The 20,147-nt window shown below is 45.2% G+C and overlaps 1 protein-coding gene across 2 annotated transcripts in view; it reads right to left on the minus strand.

The window, feature by feature from the left end:
• Window positions 1-284: 284 nt before the first annotated feature.
• Window positions 285-20,147, minus strand: part of LOC134462200 (solute carrier family 2, facilitated glucose transporter member 1-like) — a 32,208-nt gene continuing 12,345 nt past the window's right edge. Inside the window, exons 2-10 of one of the 2 annotated variants that reach the window (XM_063215103.1) lie at window positions 17,498-17,596; window positions 9,005-9,165; window positions 8,447-8,687; window positions 7,720-7,882; window positions 6,863-7,050; window positions 6,362-6,466; window positions 5,889-5,990; window positions 5,133-5,336; window positions 285-4,794 (exon numbers count right to left, since the gene is read on the minus strand). In XM_063215103.1, coding sequence (XP_063071173.1) covers window positions 4,597-4,794; window positions 5,133-5,336; window positions 5,889-5,990; window positions 6,362-6,466; window positions 6,863-7,050; window positions 7,720-7,882; window positions 8,447-8,687; window positions 9,005-9,165; window positions 17,498-17,596 — 1,461 coding nt within the window. In that variant the 3' untranslated portion in view covers window positions 285-4,596. Of the gene's footprint in view, window positions 4,795-5,132; window positions 5,337-5,888; window positions 5,991-6,361; window positions 6,467-6,862; window positions 7,051-7,719; window positions 7,883-8,446; window positions 8,688-9,004; window positions 9,166-17,497; window positions 20,030-20,147 lie in introns of those variants that run through there. The other variant, XM_063215101.1, reaches the window with a different exon arrangement.

Consider the following 20,147-nt stretch of genomic DNA (forward strand, 5'->3'; position numbering starts at 1 on the left):
ACTACAAATTTTCTCTGCCATGTTCACAAGATCAAAGGTCACCTTATCTGAGCAACTCGTGTGTCAAAATATTCTATGAGTTGTTCAGTGGTAAATATCACATGGTAGGGTGTTCATGTGTATTTTTCATGTTTGGTATTTACCATGATTCTCATAGCAGGAGAATGACATCAGTGGCATCAACTACTGTCTTAGTTCGGCTCACATTCAAGTGTCCATTAATTTAAACATTAAAAAAATGTTGAGAGTAAAAAAAAAGAACAAAGTGTGCAAACAAAAGGCCATTCGGTTGAAGAGTTCTGTATGCTTTTATTTGTTTCAAACACCAAACGTTGTGTAAATCTTACAAAAAAAAGGGAAGAACAGTCAGGTGGAAGGCGTACATACATCTTCATGGCACAGTTTTTACAAAACGTCCTTCTGCCATTGACGTCACGTTACTGACTCATACACACTCACACACAGGGGCATTCTGAAGCCAGTCCTCTCTTTAAACACAGCACATACAGTAAACTCTATTTCAAACCAACAACAACAAAATGAAACACAAAAAACTAATTAAATTACAACTAATAAATAGTTTATCCTTGAACGATAAAAGCCTTGTTACAATGATTTACAGTATAAGAATGATGGACAGCGCATCAGATAAGAGGGGGGAAAATGTGCATAATTTTCATGAATCATGAAAATCATGAAAAATCATGAAGGGGGGAGGGGAATCATAGTAAAATGATGTGGGAGGCACTCTTTAAAACTTGACGCATTATACACTTGATTCTGATTATTTATAGTATTTACAACAACAAAAAAAAGTGATGCTAATAAAAAATAAAGTGAACCATCTCTATTCCATTAGAAAAATCACGAGCAGGTGAGGGGTTTGCTTTAGCCATCTTGGGTGCCTATGTCATAAATGTCAGTTAAAACGCTTGACAATTAAAAACTCCAGTGGACAAAGGTTTCAACGCTCAAACTAGATGCACAAAAAAAAAATACTCAAGTGCAAAGTTGTCTTACTGGTTGATGATGATAGCACAGGCAAGGCCAAATCTTTGGTTCAGATTACCTTTAGTTTACCAAGGCTCCAACCATACTACAAAGAGATCCATCCAATGGTCATCATGGAATGCTTTCAATAAATCCAGCTTCTGTACTGGTGATAATGCCTGCTTGGACCCTAACATCGCTGTGGTTACCGTAACTAGGCAATGACGGTTTACAGGTTGATGTAAAGGGGGTATTATGAAGGCTGAATGAAGCATTGTGCCTTCGTAATTCATGTCAAAATAAAACAGCTCTAATTCTTTCTTTAAAGAAAAATGTACGAATGTCCAAGATTGTATTTAGTTTGAAATTGGACATTTTTTATCTAGATGGACGTCCACTTCTGGCCATCACAATTCATTACCAGATGAATATGAAGTGACAACAAGACTGTTCTGGCCCATTTTGAGTGCCTTTTTAGACGTTTGGGGTTCAGATATGAAACAGCATTCAGCTACGTGTCACATTCATTACATTGTTTGTGGCCATACACAACCTCTCGCATATCAACAAAGTCAAGTTAAAAGTTGATTTCTGTTCCATGTCACGCTTCAGGTTAGGTTACTAACATTCTAGGCCTGCTACTGTATAGTACGTTGTTCACCAAAACAACGGTTGGGTTAGTTGGTTCAAATGTTCAGTGCATCCAGCACTACAAGTCTCAACCTTCTACTATTCAGTAACATAAATTCAGTAATATCAAACTGTCTTCCGGAGAAAAGCTACCAGCCTAATGCTGACAATGCACATTTGTAGTGGTCTGGAAACCTTTGAAGGGTTTCCGTCAAGGTTTGGTGAGCATACAAACCACCAGCTGACAGAAACAGTTCAAAAACCCTTCAGGGGTGTCTCGCAATGGACACTACAAACGGAAGAAAGCATGACCCCCGAGAAACACAGAACGAAACACACCCAACTCTAGCACCTTCTCAGGTCACACTTTTAAGGCTTGCTGGTGTCTGATTTGATGATTACCTACATTACTCCCTGTCCATGACAGGCTTCCAGACCACCTGAGCAGGCTTGCCAAATGTGACTGATGATTTCAAGCCTAATAAATGCTCAAAAAGCACCCGGTGGCACTACATCCCGCCCAATTTGAACTAAACTGCATTCATTTATATGGCCATTAATCATCAGGATCACCCGGCCAAATACATTTTTATCCTCAGATGGTTGTCCTAAACAACCCTATTGGGCGGGAAACGGGCCAACCTGGCATCCCTGCACCTGAGCGGTGAAAACTGCGCTGGTATAGTTACAGTGGAGGCTGGCTGGCAGTGACCGGCTTGGTAAAGTGCTGCTAGTAGACAATGGAACACTCTTGGGGTGGCACAGCAGGCTTGAGACAGCAGGCGAAGACAAAAATAATCGCACAAACGCAACAGCAATAGTGACCGATTGCAGCAACATCAAAACGTGGAGGATGCGCACAGGGAACCCGTGCCCCGGTTCTGAGTCACAAGGGGTGCCGCGAGCAGTAACTGTGGTGACAGAAGTGCAAACTGAACACACGGCACGACCTGCCTGGCATGGAACTAATTGTACAGGCTAGCTCTCTTCAACGCCAGTGCAGTGATCCACCGAGTGGACTGTGATTGCAAAAGCGGGCGCGGCGCAGACGAAACCCCACCAAAATTGCCACCTGACTTGGTCCCTCTTGCAAAGGATGCACCTTGTCTGTCACTTTCCGCACTGTCAATGACACTATTAAAAGAGCCTGCATGACACTAGTAGTGATACATGAAACAGCAAATGCCTCTGCAGGGGTGGGAGTCAATGGGATGATCTGGTGTGCTCTTGTAAATTGTTGTTATTGATTGGGTTTGGACTAATAAGGCATATCAGTGAATTGTTTGTGCCAAATGCAGCATCAGAGAAACGGATGCGATGGTGAGAGGTGTTGATGAAAATAACTCCTTCCCCCCTTCCCTGGCAACCAGCCTACGTACATTCTGAGCTAGGGTGTCACTGACCCAGAGCAGTTGATTGTAAACTCTGGGAGGACACGCTGGCTCCTTCTTCAGAAGTAACATTTTAATCTGTAAGCATCAGATGTTTTTTTTTCTTCTTCATGCAACTGTTTTGAAAGTCTTGCTAGAAATCCTACAGCATCTTAAACTTCATGATTTGGTTTATTTCATGACTCTACATTTCATTTGCTCGCTAAAATATCTTACAGTTCCATATTGTGGATAAAATACCTTCAAACAAGTGTAAAAAATATATATTTACATGATAACGATTCTTCTTCAGAATACAAATGATCATTAACAATCAGTGTAAGCACTAAAATATATATATATGTATATGACGAGTTTCTATTCATGAAGAAATGTCTGACAAATAAATACAGTTCTGGGTCTCCATTTTGCTCAGCAGTAACCTGAAACCGTCTTGTCAAGTAGGAAACTGAAAAGAGTGTCTCGCTAGTACCCCCCACAGGACTGGCATGGGCATGACACTCAGCTGAAAGGTCTAACCATTGGAATAAGGGTCTCTCCTTCCTCTTCACCAACTTCTCTTTTTTTGTTGTTGTCAAACAACTTTTTTTTGTCAGCATAAAGTAGTAACAAAAGGCCCAAAAGACCCCTAGTAAAGATCATCTACTGATATGAACAGCAGGGAGAGATAGAAAGAGGAGAGGAGAGAGTCAGGATAGGAGGGGGGGTGGGGTGGGGGCTGGGGGGGGAGAGTGAAGCCATCGCTATGTGTCCACTCAAGCAGCAGTCAGTACAGTGTAAAGTAACAGTCTAGAGGTAAACATTTAGAAAGAGCACAAGCAGGGAAGCTTCGAAGTAGTTAGACAGAAACAGTCAGTCGGAACATCACACTGCCCCATCATCCTCATCACCATGTGACCTCTTTATGACACCTCTTCTTTCCTCCTTTCCTCTCCTCTCTTCCCCTCCATAATCTTCTCTCCGTTCTCCCCAACCATGATCAAGGTGACCACAATGTTCACACCCTCTCTCCACAACACAATGGCTTCTTGGGGGCTACCAGTTTTAGTTAGTCGGTTGACCTTATTCTGCTCTCTACAGGAGAAAAGCAGCATGAAAAGAAAAGTAAAATCTCAAATAGGAAGACATCAGCAATGAGAGCGGAGGTGATTACGGAGGTGAACTGAGAGAGGCAGCAGGTTTAGCCTCTTGACAATGAATGTCTACTCTACTGAGGATGGAGATGTACAGTATTAGCCTATAATGAGCCAGTCTATCAGTCTCAAGAGGTTGTTTTAGGGAGAATTTCTGGGGTGGGGCAAGAGTGGGGGTTAAAGACAGTGCTGAAGCAGCTGAAGGAAGGTGGTGGTGGTGGTTGATAGACCCTGTTGTAAGGAGTGAAACACAGTGCTGACGCAACTGAATGAAGAAGAAGGGGTTGGGTGATAGACCCCCGTCAGGATGATGAGGGGTGGAGGGGTTGGGGGGGGCAAGAGTGGGGATTAAACACAGTGTGATAGACCCCGTCAGGATGATGAGGGGTGGGTCAAGGTGGAGGATGGAGGATGGAGGGTGGTGGAGCGTTTGGTTTGGGGGGGGGGGGGTCTCAGAGCTGAGAGTCTGCCCCCAAACTGTTGAGCTCCTCCGGGTGCTTTTCGGCGCCGGTGGCGGACGACTGGCGGAAACCTGCCGCGATCTCGTCGAACGTCCGGCCTTTGGTCTCCGGGACTTTGAAGTAGGTGAAGATGAAGAAGAAGATGAGGAGCACGGTGAAGATGACAAACACGTACGGCCCCGTCACCTCCTGTGGCCGAGAGGAAGACCAGGGGAGAAGAAGATATATCAGAATAAGTTGCTGTACGTATTGTAGTACAGAGATGAGTGACACCCCTAAAGTACAGTCCAAATTAAAACAATCAAACTTATTGCTGGAATATTAACTACCAATTTGGTTGCTTTTTCAATATCCCACATGTGACAGAGGAACTGATCAACAAACAAGTAAGGACATCAGGAGAAACTACATTAAGCATTAAATAATAATCCTATACTTACAGCTGTTAAATACATTACATTATTACGTTACATGACATTACATTACAGCTGTTAAATACAAGTAGGTGGGGAGATAGACGGACTCACCTCAACGTATTGGAAGCCCATGCCCACAATGAAGTTGGCCGTCCAGTTGCAGAAGCCGGCCACGGACATGGCGGCGGGCCTGGGCCCCTGGCTGAAGAGCTCGGCCACGATGAACCAGGGGATGGGGCCCGGTCCGATCTCGAAGAACGCCACGAAGCCAAAGATGGCCACGATGCTGAGGTAGGACATCCACTCAAGCTGCGCCTGGGGGGGGGGAGGAAGAGACACAGAGGCATGCTGATGATGAGCGCATGATCCTCACTCCGCATCTCAAATACGGTACATTCACGCACTGTCAAAATCATCAATTTAAGGTCAGTATTATTAGCCCCACTCTTTTTTTTTTTTTTTAAATATATATATTTTTTGGGCCTTTTCAGCCTTTATTTAGACAGGACAGTTGAAGAGATGACAGGAAGTAAGTGGGAGAGAGAGAGAGACGGGGTAGGGCTGGGAAATGACCCAGGCCGGACTCGAACCCAGGTCACCCGCATATGGTACATTGTGTTAACGCGCTGCACCACAGCACCACCATTAGCCCCACTCTTAACAGCTTTGAATGGCTTAACAGCAATCTCTACTCTAAAATTAAGTCAGTGTCAAAAAATAAAATATAAGGTCAAAATTGACCAGTGGCTTTGCATTGTAATTCAACCCAGTTGGACTTTACAGATAAAAAAACAACTGGTGGTTTTTCGAGTGCATGAATGGGAAAAGACCATTATTTCTGTTATGCAGGCATTTTGTAGGACGTACCTGCAGGGCCATAGCGATGGTCAAGAGCACAGCGGAGGCAGCCATGCCTATCAACCCCAGCAGGTGCAGAGACCGCCTGCCAGCACGCTCCACCACAAACAACTGCAGAGGGGAGACAGAGAGAAATAGATTGTGAGAAAAATACAGTTGAAAACAGAAAGAAAGAAAGAAAGAGAGAAAGAAAGAGAGAGAGAAAGAAAGGACAGACAAGTCCTACACTTGTCTTTTCTTTCTTTCTTTCTTTCTTTCTTTCTTTCTTTCTTTCTTTCTTTCTTTCTTTCTTTCTTTCTTTCTTTCTTTCTTTCTCCAAATAAAATGAACATTTTTCAACACAAGAATATTTCAAAAGTGAATAATTTGAAAGTGAATATACAGTACAGTGTGTTACTACACAGACACTATAATACGCATGCATCTTGGGAGCAGTGTAGAGGTAGAGCAGTGAGGTGGGATGGGGGGGGAGAGGGACCTACCGAGACCACGGTGAAGGCTGTGTTGACCACACCGGCTCCAATGGTGGCGTACACAGGCTGGGCCACTTTGGCCTTCTCGAAGATACTGGTGGAGTAGTAGAACACCTGCCGGCAAAATAACAAAAATCAGTGAGTTACTTTCGTTGGTTACCTTTACATTACAGTAGGCCTATAGTTTTGCAATTATGAATATCCTCGATATAGTGAGTTCTTCTAATGAACACTGAAGTGATGAAATAAATATCTAGATCAGGTGTGTGTGTGTGTGTGTGTGTGAGAGAGAGAGAGAGAGAGTACTGTATGAGTGTGTGTGTGTGTGTGTGTGTGTGTGTGTGTGTGTGTGTGTGTGTGTGTGTGTGTGTGTGTGTGTGTGAGAGAGAGAGAGAGAGTACCGTATGTGTGTGTGTGTGTGTGTGTGTGTGTGTGTGTGTGTGTGTGTGTGTGTGTGTGTGTGTGTGTGTGTGTGTGTGTGTGTGTGTGTGTGTGTGTGTCGGTACTCACGGCGTTGATGCCAGAGAGCTGCTGTGAGAGCTGCAGCATGATGGCGATGATCATGGGCTGGCGGTAGGTCGGCGACCTGAAGAGCTCGGGGATGGTCACCTTCTTCTCCCTCATCATCTGCCTGCTCTCCTCCTTCATCTCCTGCATGTCCGCACTCACGTCCGACGTACCGCGCAGCTTCTTCAGAGCTGAACACACACACACACACACACACACACACACACACACACACACACACACACACACACACACAGACGCAAAGATATTGAGCTATTTCTGGTTGCCACTTTGTAGTGAAAGACTTTGAAGGGGCAGTTTTTTTTATTTTTTTTTATTTTTAGGGGCTTTTTATGCCTTTATTTGACAGGGCAGTCGAAGGTGGTGACAGGAAGCGAATGGGACAGAGAGATCGGGAAATGACCCCGGCAGGACTCGAACCGAGGTCCCTGTGGGTGGGCATGCAGTAGTGTAGTTTGAGGTATGACATACTAGAGCAGTGTTTCTCAACTGGTGGGTCGCGACCCAAAAGTGGGTCGCGGAGGGGTCATGGGTGGGTCGTGGAGCCTTGGTGTAAAAAAAACGTAATTCTAAAAAAATCTGTCATCTGTGTCATCTGTTGTCTTAGATACAATCTGAACGTTTATGCGAGTTAGATAGCGCGCAACCAGTCATTCGAGTCTTGGTTACATTTTGAGAATTGCACTTGCAATGACTTGAAAGCTAAAAAAATTGGGTCGCGACCGAATGAGAGTGGAAAGTAAGTGGATGGTAAGTATGGTGGTATAGTATGGTAAGTATGGTTTGAGGTGTGATGGTATATGCTAAGTGTGTAAGTGTGGCATCTCCTGCTCACTCACCGGCCTTGGCCTTGTTCTCCTCGTTGCGGTTGATGAGGAGGAAGCGTGGGCTCTCGGGGCAGAAGGGGAAGAGGCAGCACTGAAACACCGCCGGGATGAAGGTGAAGCCGAGCAGCAGAGGCCACAAGTCCCGGTTACCCATGATGCTCTCCATGCCAAACACCTGTTGAAAACACACACGGGCAACCACTTAATTATCACATACACAGCACATACTATATTGCTATTCAGCAGCAGAGGACACAAGTCCTGGTTACCCATGATGCAGCAGCGGCACGTACAGTACACTCACACACCTGGCACGTACACACACACTCTGTGTGAGTAATACACACATACAGTACATCTGTGTGACTATAGAGGCGGTATATTGCTATTCATCATAAATAATTTTATTAGTTTGTTATGCATGTTTGAACTAGATGTGAACAACTGTACAATACAGTCACTTATACTACTACATAGAATACTACAAATACTACTACTACTACTACTACTACTACTACTACTTCCACCATCACCATCACTACTAGTAAACTATAAGCAAACGCCTGCCTTATTACCTGTGCAATCAGGATACTGTACTACTACTACTATACTATACTTACGATACTATATGAAAACATGAAAATAGTATGATGGCTATTTAATTTAAAAAGTAACATTTAATTAAAGTAAAGGTTTCCTTTAAAGGTGGCATACAGTACACAGAGCCTGCCCGCCTTACCTGTGCAATCAGGATGCCCGTGACGATTCCCAGCTGGTGGAGGGTACCCAGGGCTCCTCGCAGGGCGGTGGGCGACACCTCCCCCACGTACATGGGCACGAACCCCGTGGACATGCCCGAGTACAGGCCAATCACGAAGCGGCCAATCATCAGCATCTCCCAGGAACCGGCCATCTTGGAGAAGCCCATGAGAGCGGCGGAGATGAAGGCAAGGCTGTTGGCCATCAGCATGGAGTTCTTCCTGTGGACGGAAGGAGTCAAGACAAGACAACATGTTATTTAGTCATCTAATATAAGTAAATCATCATCTAATAGAAGAGCCTGGAAAATCATCTAATAGAAGAGCCTGGAGTCCTCATTTTCTTAACTACAGTAGGTTAGAATTGGCAGGTTAATCGATTAGCCATGCTTTTGGATCGCCCCGATGTGTTTTCGCTCCCTTTATGGTTCCTTATGCTTGGACTTTTCAGGCCGTTCCTGTTCCTGTGTTTGTGCGATGTGTGTTTATGTGCCCGTGTTTGTGCACGTGTATACTGATGAAGCAAACAGTCCGCTCACCTTCCAAAACGATTGACGAAAACTCCCACGGAGAAGGAGCCAAAGATGCCTCCCACTGAGAACATGGAGACGGAGATGGACCATAGCGTGATGAGGCTGGTTTTGGTGATCTGTTCCTGATACCGGTCGAACCAGGTCTCATTGTAGAAGTTCTCAATGATCTGTAAGAAGAACACAGAATCCCATTATTATGACACGTTGTCCTCTTCACTACTGAAGTTCTCTCTGTAAATTCTAAGAGATACATTTTGCTTCATACAATCCTCATTCACGTTAATGATATTGCCCTGGAATTTGGGTCACTTTTGAGACAAACAAACAAATGAACAAACAAACACAACGGCATTACACAATGTTCCCTTCAAATATAGACAGGTTTTTGTTTTGTTTATCAACACAGTGTTGTGAGGAGGGGCAAGATACTGGCAGCCAACCACATGAACATTTTTTTTGACCGACAGCGGTTTCCAACAATCAGAGGTTGAGTTGTGTGCAGCTGGTTTCGCACAGTCAGGGGAAAACAAAAAAAATAGCACCCGTATATCATTCAAAGTAAGTATACACATCTGGGTCAGACGATCCCTGCAGAACAGTGCCAGTAGCAGTACTGCAGCTGTGCCAACAGGTGTCAGTAATGAGCAGTGATGAGATGAGGTGACGCGAGGCTGGCGTCAGGTTTCAACGCCCATGCTCTCAGCCCAGCCCATCTGCAGTGACGTCACTGTGTTGACAAACACTGCCCCGCCCCCATGTCCACAGGGGTTAAGTGGCACATGCTCCGTTGTAAAGGAATGTGTACACCCCGTGCCGAATCACTCCGAGTGTCACATTCTCCTATGTCTCTCGCTCTCGTTTATTTTCTCTTCCCGGCATGGGGTCACTAGTACTGCCCTACAAAGACAAAGTGCAGTAACTACGGCAACATTAAACCGGAGAAAAATGCCTTCGAAGTCTTGGTATTAGGTTGTAGTGACTGAGAATTAGACAATTAGCAATATTTCTAAAACGGGACACATTTGGACCGTAAGGCTATATCACAAGATAAAGGAGGTGTTCTGAATACCATTTTCAGTACAAACTAAATTTTGACAAAATACAGTATGTAGTTACTGCACTTTGCCTTTGTAGGGCAGAGTAGGGCTTCATAAGAACACGAATAGAACTGATCCACACACCTCTTAACAAGGACAATGAGATTATGTTTTTTTTCCTCTCCAACTTTGACGTTCTCTCTCTCTTGCTCTCTCTCTCTCTCTCTCTCTCTCTCTCTCTCTCTCTCTCTCTCCTTCGCTCTTCGCAGCTATGCCCTCTGACTCCACAAGCATGTTAGAAGTGCAGCCAGTTCTGTTGGTCATCTCACTATCTAAATATCACTGGTGGAGCTGTCCATGCGCCTCAGAAACAAATACTCGCCTTATGTAAATACGGTTACGTAACGCCGAATCATTCAAATAAGCACACAGCCTCTTTAGGAAGAAGATCTGCCCAGGAGCCAGTGTGTTGTTTAATTCTGGATCTTCCGCTGGTTTACTGCCGACGCATTGATGAAATAGTTAGCTGAGAGGCAAACATATCAACATTGCCATGGTGAGACCTTTGAGTTTGGAAAACCAAGGGTTTTATTTAATACCTTTGCACAGAGACTACATTATAATATTACTGTCACCAAAAGTGTATTTGTGACCGAGTCTTTATCTGTTACTTAAGGCAGTTGGTATTGTTATACCAATGATGTGGTTGAGTCTTTTCTGCCCCATCTGCACAAAGAGACGGTACGTGTATGTTTGAGATGGATTTGAGGAACCAAAGATTCAGAAAAAGTCCAACTTAAAGTTGAAAGCTGAAAAATGACTCAGCAAAAAAAGCTTCTCACTGCCTGCCGTCCTGGTCCAGGAGTTACACTGTACACAGACTCCTGCCTGCCCAGCTGTCTGTCCACAAAGCCGTACATTCATGGCTGTGGGCAGTCGATTTGAAGGAGGGAAAAAAATAAGACTCTGCATGGTGCCTGAGCTGCTGATAAGACAGGCGGGCGCACAGCCGAAGGGAAGCAGGAGTAGATAGCAGGGGGCAGGCGAACCGCCGCGGACTATCTCTGGCATTCTCTTGTATCCAAATGTGGATGTTGCACCTTCATCACCAGTGTTGCCAGATGTGTCTGACCAAATCCCGCCCAAAAGGTTCTCAAAAAACGCCAAAATGCGCTAAATTCCGCCCAAATTCAACAAATTACATTGACTTCTATGGGCCCAAAACGGCTTAAAAAAACGCCAAATGGCCAATTTTTCCCATTTTTGCCCACCGACGCTCATCCCAAGTAGCCCAATTGGGCGGGCACCCGCCCAATCTGGCAACACTGTACATCACTCCTGTGGGTCTGCAGAGAAGGGCTACAGCAGTGTTTCTCAAACTTTTCCAGACCAAGGACCACTTAGTCCCCCCAAAAATGTTCAAGGACCACCTGTAAACTGAATTGATTGTCGGGTGCTAATTTGACACTGCTAATTTTCATGCCGATCATACTTTTTTCTTATTATGGTGAAAACGAAACCTCAGCTATGTTTAGCTTTGTAATAATGATACAAATATAGCTTACTGCTAGCTTGTCTTGGAAAAATAGAAATCCCCTCGAGGACCACCTGAGCTCTGTCGCGGACCACTAGTGGTCCCCGGACCACACTTTGAGAATCACTGGGCTACAGTCTTATGGCTTATCTTCTGTCTGCTGCTTTTTGACATCAAATCCGTGGCTGTTGATGTAGTAGTTGCTACCACATTGACCCCTTCTGCAATTCAATGCCATGAAGAAATATAGAAGACATAGAACAGAGTAGAAGGAAATACATCTGAGACCACGGCCGTATGTTGAGGAAACTCTTTCTAACTTGTATTTCAGGTTTTTACAGACATTTCCGAGACCTGATTATGACTGGGTCGTGAATGTCAGTCACCCCCCACCCCAAACAGGTCAGCAGGTTTTCCAGCAAAATGGTCCAACCCCCTGAGCCCTGACTTCACAGGCTATTCTGCCCCCCTGGAGCATAGATCAGAGCCAGAGGACGATAACAGGTGTCCCCATGACTAGGAGCTAACCTTGAGGTCAGACAATATCTCTTTCTCTGGTTCGTGACAAGAGTTGGCTCAGAAATCAGCTGTACCAGCAGTTTTTTTTTAATCAAGAGGGCTTCCAGAGGACAAAGATTCCTTAACAGAATCCCTCCAATAGGATTGTATCCCTTCTAAAAAGAGACAAGCAGTTTCTTTTATCTCAGAAACGTTAAACGTAATAAAGTAAGTTACCCTGCTGCTTAAGTTTTCAAGTTAACTCCACTTGAGAGAGCATCGGGTTGACTGAACTTACAAACTTAAGACAGCAGGGCAACTTACAGTTTACGTTCAACTGGTTTACAATGTTTCACATTGTAGAGACAGGTCCTGAGGCTCACGCGTGGCCCTCATCTGAGGGAGGAAGGCATCCGCAGCTGCCTTGTGAAGGGGGAGGAGAGAGAGGAGAGAGTGATGGCAGTCAGAGCCCTTGGACACATGGCCGTAACTACCATTGAGGACACAGAGGTCATGTCCTCTGTATTTTTTTCAGCAATGTAAATTGTATCTATTGATGAAAACCGATATATGATCAACAATGATAAATTCAGTCTATATACGTCACCTCCATTTATCACCAAGGCAGTGATTAATGAAAACAAAGTGTTTGAAGCATTCTAAATGTACAATATGCAGTACGGCACACAATATTTGACCTCAGTATTTGAAAATGTCTGGTTACGGCCCTGCTTGAACATACAGTATATTTATCTAATCACAGGCCGACTGTGTACCGAGAGGAGAGCAAGGCCTGCGTCAGACAGGCAACCTCACTCCTTGGCCTTATCACGACCTGCAAATAATACAGTATCAGTGAGGCAGACAGCCTCATGCCAGCTGTTTTATGTTGCAAATCTGACACACTTCCCCGTTGACATTTTTCCCCTCATTGTGCTTTCAAAACAAGTAACAAAGTGTTATCTCGTATTTTATGTTGTGTTACACTTGCCCAATACATGTGCATTGTTTGTGAGTGTGTGAGGTGGCATGCAACGTAAGCTGGAAAAATTGAGCTGAGATTTGAAAAAAAAAGTTTTGAGCAGGTGCACTTCTAGCCTGATTATCATCGACTTTCAAATCTCTTCGAGACTAGGTCTGACCAAGAGCATAACAATTAACGTTTCCCAAACGGCATGGTTCATCCGCTTCCCTAGGCTACTGGTTGACTGGTTTATGACAAAGTGGGTGGAGTTCCCGATTTTTCGGGAGATCAGAAACAATATTTGCATTGCTCTTGGCCTGACTAGAAGCAGCGCAGAAGGTGTTGCGTCACTAGGAGGGTGTGGCCTGGTTAGTGCGCTTCAGCCTAACAATACTGTGCAGTTTAATATGCCACAAAAACTACTAGGAAACATTTTTAAGTCCCAGACAGACACACCTGCTGAGTGCTGTGTGTGCAACTGCAATGCTATAAAGATTGTTACCAGGGTGAAGCATTTTAGATCCTCATTCCACAGCGACAATCGCAGTTCCTCATGCTCGGAATGCAGTGAACTGTGCAAACATGGGCTTAGTAAGATTGAAGTCCCAAAAGGGTTGCCATTCGGCACACAGAGCACCAGCACAGATCTGTACCACTTCTCCTCCATGTACGACTGTGCCTCAAAATGCCTACCATTAGTTGCCTGTCATAGTCCTTTCAAGAGCTAGGATCTAATATGACTCTTTGTAGCCTCTCTAAAGCCTTTTAAATATCTGTTTACATATTCACCGTTGTAACAGGTGCGTTTTAGAAAATCTCCATTTTAAAGAGCTAGAACTCTTCGTTCCAAACAAGAGGCCCAAATGGATGCCTTCACAAAATGTGTAAACTGGATCTGATACTATGACAAGAGCTGAGGCTTCTAGCCTTCCTTCCCCGCCAGTTATCACAGGTGAAGATCCACAAAGAGAAAACCTTCCCAATTCTTCCTGGCATTAAGAGCTGATGCAGAAAATGGTCCAACCAAACGTGATATTTTCAACGTCTGTAATTTCTAAAGTTAAGTTGGGTTCTCCACCGCTGTCGTGAAGTCATGGGGTGCAAGGGGCCCTCTATGTTGAGCCATGTGTTTAGCATGATGATGATGATGGGCGAGGTAGGGAGGTTTTGGGAGGTGGTAGCCTGTGAGACGGAGTAGTACTAGTAGGGTTTCTGTGCAGGCCTTGTGTCTCTCTATGTGAGGAGCTCTCTGTTGATCCACATGTTGCCTTCTCTGGCCCCCAGTCAGACTCTCCAGGCGGTCTCCCTCAGCCAATCACTTCCTTGGAGAAGCTATTCCTGACTCCAAACCAAGTCGGCATAAAGAATCCTGCTTTCCTTCATCCGCTCATCCATTTCATTTTGCAGTGTTAACTCAGCGCTTTCAGAGTCGAATTTAACACTCCTTTGTTGGTCATACTTTGTTGGTGTTTAACGTGCACAGACAGTGAGGGGCTCCATCTTCTTCACTATGCCTTGAGGTCACAGAGCATTACATAGGAAGAGGACAGCATTTCCAAAATTCAGTTCAGTTTAAAAACAGTTTAGCTTCAGGAAATTGCTTGTTTTAAGGAAGACCGCTGAATTATCAAACACAATCAACATTGTTGACATTCAAGACATTCTAGAGCCCATAGTTTGTGATGTTTGGTTCCATAATATGCTAATGTCTGTAAAACAATTGTGGACTGCGTGATTCTAAGGGATAGAGTTTAAAATCCAATTTTAAACCCCATTTTATTGCTGCAGAGGAGCTTTGCTTCGAGTAGTAGGCCAACTGGTCAGATGTGTCCAAATAGTTATTATCAGCATTCGCTTTTGTCTTTAAAAAAAAAAAAAGTAACGACCCTGGACATTTTTCCTCTTTGAAATGTGGCGTGTGCAGGAGTGTCCTTGTAAAAAAAAGAGGTAAAACAGGTGGCACAGGCTTTGAACGGCGGAGCCGAACACACCTGAAAATACCTTCATGCTGGTCTGTCAGCACTAGCCCACTGAAGTAAGAGCTTAGGGCTACAGCAGAACAGACTGACGGACTGACACGCTGTGTGGTTGTGAATGTGTACACCCGCTGACACTACACTTCATGATGTGTGTATGTGTGTGTGTGTGTGTGTGTGTGTGTGTGTGTGTGTGTGTGTGTGTGTGTGTGTGTGTGTGTGTATGTGTGTGTGTAAATGATTGGTGGATGCTTTCTCCTACTGTCTATGCTCAGGCAGTGGCTAGCCTCTCTGACAGATGAATACAAGGCAACAGCTGCAGCTAAAGAAGTATCCTTGGTGAAGGTGTGTGTGTGTGTGTGTGTGTGTGTGTGTGTGTGTGTGTGTGTGTGTGTGTGTGTGTGTGTGTGTGTGTGTGTGTGTGTGTGTGTCTGTGTCTGTGTGTGTCTGTGTGTTTCAGTGACTGTAGGTGTGAGTTCCTGTCTGTGATTGTGCAATTATTTGTGTGTGCATACACGTGTGTGTATATATAGTTGTATATATAGTTGTATGTGTGTGTGTGTGTGTGTGTGTGTGTGTGTGTGTGTGTGTGTGTGTGTGTGTGTGTGTGTGTGTGTGTGTGTGTGTGTGTGTGTGTGTGTGTGTGTGTGTGTGTGTGTAACTATGTGTGTGGGGGGGGCTTTGCAGGAATGTCCGCATAGGTCAAAGGTAGAGAAAAGGGCAGCGATGCCATTGGCTAATAGACTGACTGGCAGGCTGGCTGATTGGCTGAATGTCTACACAGCGCAGTGGGCAAGGGTACCAAGAGTCTAGACAGGCGGTCCCATGCTGTTACATATTAGCTTTAATATGACTCTTTACATGACACTTTAATTGGCATCAGCTGCTTTGATCTGAACCTGCTGACCTAATAGCATACACAAGCATTTTGCTTGCATACAGCGGCCTGTAGTTCTGATGCAGCCTGCAACGCTGTTTAGTTCATTCAAGATGTTTCAGCCTCAGCTTCAGGTGGAAGCTGACGGCACATGCGCTCTGCAGTCCGTTAGGGACCTCACCTGATGTTCCGTATAATAACGCCAGCGCCGGGTTCCATTTACGGAATGGAAAAGTCCCAGAACACGGACGGGCGGGCGGGCTGGCGGGTGGCGGCCAGGAATCTGAGAGGGCTTTTTGATTGGTAGGGGGTTTGAGGCTTGCGACACCTCCTCGGCCGCTATAATTAGAGTCACGGTGTTGGGCTCTGCTCTGGGTCCCTGACCTGCCACTGTTGCCAGATGTGTCTGATCAAATCCAGCCCAAAAGGTTCTCAAAAAACGCCAAGATGCCCAAAATTCCGCCCAATTTCAACAAATTACATTGATTTCTATGGGCATAAAACGACATAGAAAAACGCCAAGTGGCCAAATTTTCCCGTTTTTACCCGCAGACGGCCATCCCAAGTAGCCCAATTGGGCAGGTAACCGCCCAATCTGGCCACCCTGCTGCCTGCCGCTCTGATCCGCGCCATGGGTAGGAACATCTTGATCTGGATCGGCACGGGCTGGCTGGCTGGCGGGCGACCAGCGGGCACGTACATACATGCACATCGCCAGCAGACCACACTGGAGCAAAGGGGACCATGTCTCATTGTGAGATCAAAGGTGTGTGTGGTAGGGGGGGGGGCAAATATAGCCAGCCCTGCCCACCCAACAACACCCACCTCTCACCCGATTACTCAGCATACTACCGTACCGCCGTAATCATCAGACCATCCCATTACCCCTCCCAGGGCCGTTGAAAGCTTTGGAGCCCTGGACAAAGTGATCTGAAAGGGCCACCCTTCATACTATACTGTATAGATACAATGCAATGATGACTTAATCCTGAACCCTGTTTCTCGAAAGCATCGTTGTGTACCAGTCAGCAACTTCAGAGGTTGCCAGTGGGAAATTGCATTGCAATCAAGTAAGTTGCTAACGCACCCCTCTGGGCTCACCCACCCACCTCGCTGGGCCCAGGACAAAGTACCCCTTTGCCCCACTCCTGTCGGCTGCCCTGACGTGTCGACCTCACCTACTTCTGTGGTCACCATCCTCAGCCCATCCTGCCCTGTTGTGCCATGCCATCCCACCTCTGACAGCCAGCCGTAACGGGATGGTGAATGCCAAGGGTTGTATTGTGCAAACCCAGCGCTGAGGCGGCAGCACACCCAACCACAGTGTTGCTAAATCTGAGGGGAATGGTGAAAGCTAAGAGCTGTATTTAGGGCTTTAAATGAACGCCAGCCAACTGGCCAAATGCAGGTGAAATTTGAGTTTGGCTGGTAGAAAAGACCAACCTACTAGCCACAGTCTGTTACTAGTGAGATAAACTTCTACAAGCCATTTTGGCTGGTGATGAACAAATTCATAATTTAAAGCCCTACTGAGTGGGACGGGATGGCAAATGCTAAGCAAGGGTTGTATTGTGCAAACAAGCGGGTTGTATTTATAGCGCAGACAAACTCACCTTTTGAGGGGCGTTGATGACACCGGTGTTGTAGCCGAACTGCAGCGAGCCGATCACCGCCGTCCCCACAGCCAACAGCAGCTGGGCGGTCACTTGTTGCTGCGAGAGAAAGAGAGAGACAGAGCAGAGCATGCTTACTTTCACCACTTTAGTCACGTCTATAGTTCACAAACGCTAATATACGATATGTACATGAGACGCACAGCGAATCAGACATGTCAAGTTGTTATAAACAGCCACGCTACATTGTTGTTATTATCATTATGAGCTATTATTAGCCACACTGCCCTAGCTATTATTATATACTGATATTAGCCATTAGGATTTTGTTTTGGTAGTGTCGACATAAAACAGCATTTTTCTATGATTTGTTTGCAAGAAATCTTGGGTAGAAGTTTTTAAAAGTCTGCCTGCCTTAACTGAACATTTCTCTGGACCTTCACGGAGGTAAAAAAAAAAAAAAAACTCCTGGTCCCTTAAACTACCTACCGTATGTGAAGTCACTATTCTTGGCCAACACTAACATTTAACACTAGTACACATTCTGTGATTTTTCTCAAGAGATCCAAGTAGCTCTGAGGTTGTCTTATTGACACCAGAACACCATTCCTTTGGTAAAATGAAATGAATCAGCTTTCAGTTAATTCTCTGGCAAAAAATACCAGAGCCTCAGTTCCATTCTCTCAGTGCAGTTTTCTGTTCCTCTGCCAACCAATACCAGCCAGTTTCTTGTAAGCCCAGAGCCCAAACTCTGAGGTTGGGTTGACTCAATTCCTCAAAAACATTTGAAACTCAAAGTGCAAACCAATAGTTTTATTAGGTTACATGCTATTATGTTAAGGATTGCTGACACTACCTGTGCAAAGACAACTACTCAAGTGGCCCAAACCCCACACAAACACAGCACACACACACACACACACACACACACACACACACACACACACACACACACACACACACACACACACACACACGCGCACACGCACACGCACACACACACACACACACACACACGCACACACACACGCACACACACACACCTCGGTCTTACTATTATTGTTGTTGACAAAATAAGCAGAATGAACAGCACCAAAACCACCACTATGTTGGTTTTGAGTTTTGACAACATGAGTTCAGTCTTAGTGTTACACTTTGTTTGACGGTGTCTCCATAGGGGTGCCGTGAGCCCCTTACAAACACGACATGACACATATTATGAACATCAATAACACCTATAAGATACGTCAAGTCATGCTCACAACAAGCTCAAGTCCCTCTTACGTAGATACCTTCAAATAAAATGTAACCCCAATCTATGTCTTTTTCTATGTCTAGATGTCCTTCAAGATCTGGAAATACCGGTAACTTAGTTGTATTTTACTACAGACTTTTACAACAAAATGCAGAAAATAAGAACCAACACTGAAGTTGTGTTAAAGACACGAGACTTAAGAAAACCCATGAGTCGAAAATTGTTTACAAACAAGATGTCCCGCATGATAGCTGTAGGCCACTCTGTTCATGCGTACACACACAGACGAAAACTTTGTCTTGGCTGTGCCAAACACATGACTTCAGTGTTCTTCATGAACAGGCAGCACTGTAAGACAATAACTCTGAGAACTGTACAGACCAGCTAACCTTGACTCATTTTATAATGTTATTTGCGCATAATATCTTTATCTACTTCCCTGGGAGAGTGGTTCTCGACAATATCCATCAGTTCCTCATAGCAGACAAAAGCGTGACACGGTCCTCTGAAGCAAAGTAATGAAACATACACCTTCCATGGAAGGGAAATGTAATTTGTAATTAAAATTGCCAGCGCAAGTATCAAATGAAGAGATGCCCATCACATTCACATTTCCTCATTCTAAGTCATTGCACAACAACACACTGATGATGTTAAACTTAAAATGTGGTTAAAGTTCACTTGTTGCCTTGCCCAATGACCAGCGCTCGTAATAATAATACTTTCTTTTTTAAAAACAACAACAAAAAAACAAAAGGGCAAGTGGCCCCACAGAGAGGTGAAAGGTCATGAGGGAGGTCACAATGACCAAGGCAGCTGACAGCTTTTGGCAGGCCCACAACCAAATCATCTGAAAGGGCCTCTTTTGCCATACATATGCAATGAGAGCTCCCCTCTCCCTGGGCCCAGGACAAATAACCCCTTTTCCCTCCACTGTCGGTTTCGCCGACGTTGACCATCATCTGGGGCTCTGTTTACGCATAGGACCCTACGTCCAGCCTGGCTCCCTCCCAGGTTGGGAGGGAGTGAGGGAGAGGAAGAGGAGGAGAGGCCAGGCCGGGGAGGTACGTAGCCGGGGCGGTAGCAGGGCTATTGTCCTGGTTCCTGTTGTTCCACAGAAACCAGTTGGATGGGTTGGATTAGCTTAGCACAGTCCTCCTACGAAAACACCCAATGACAAACACGCTGCCTGGAATGCTGCATGCTGTGTGTGTGTGTGTGTGTGTGTGTGTGTGTGTGTGTGTGTGTGTGTGTGTGTGTGTGTGTGTGTGTGTGTGTGTGTGTATGAGTGTGTGTGTGTGCTCGCATGCTTTTGTGTGGGTGTGTTGGGCATCTTACCCTGTCAAAGGGCCAATGATGTGCAGCGCAATGCCCGTCTGTGTGTGTGTGTGTTTG

This window comes from Engraulis encrasicolus, chromosome 14, assembly GCF_034702125.1.
Source record: "Engraulis encrasicolus isolate BLACKSEA-1 chromosome 14, IST_EnEncr_1.0, whole genome shotgun sequence".
NCBI classification, from domain to species: domain Eukaryota; kingdom Metazoa; phylum Chordata; class Actinopteri; order Clupeiformes; family Engraulidae; genus Engraulis; species Engraulis encrasicolus.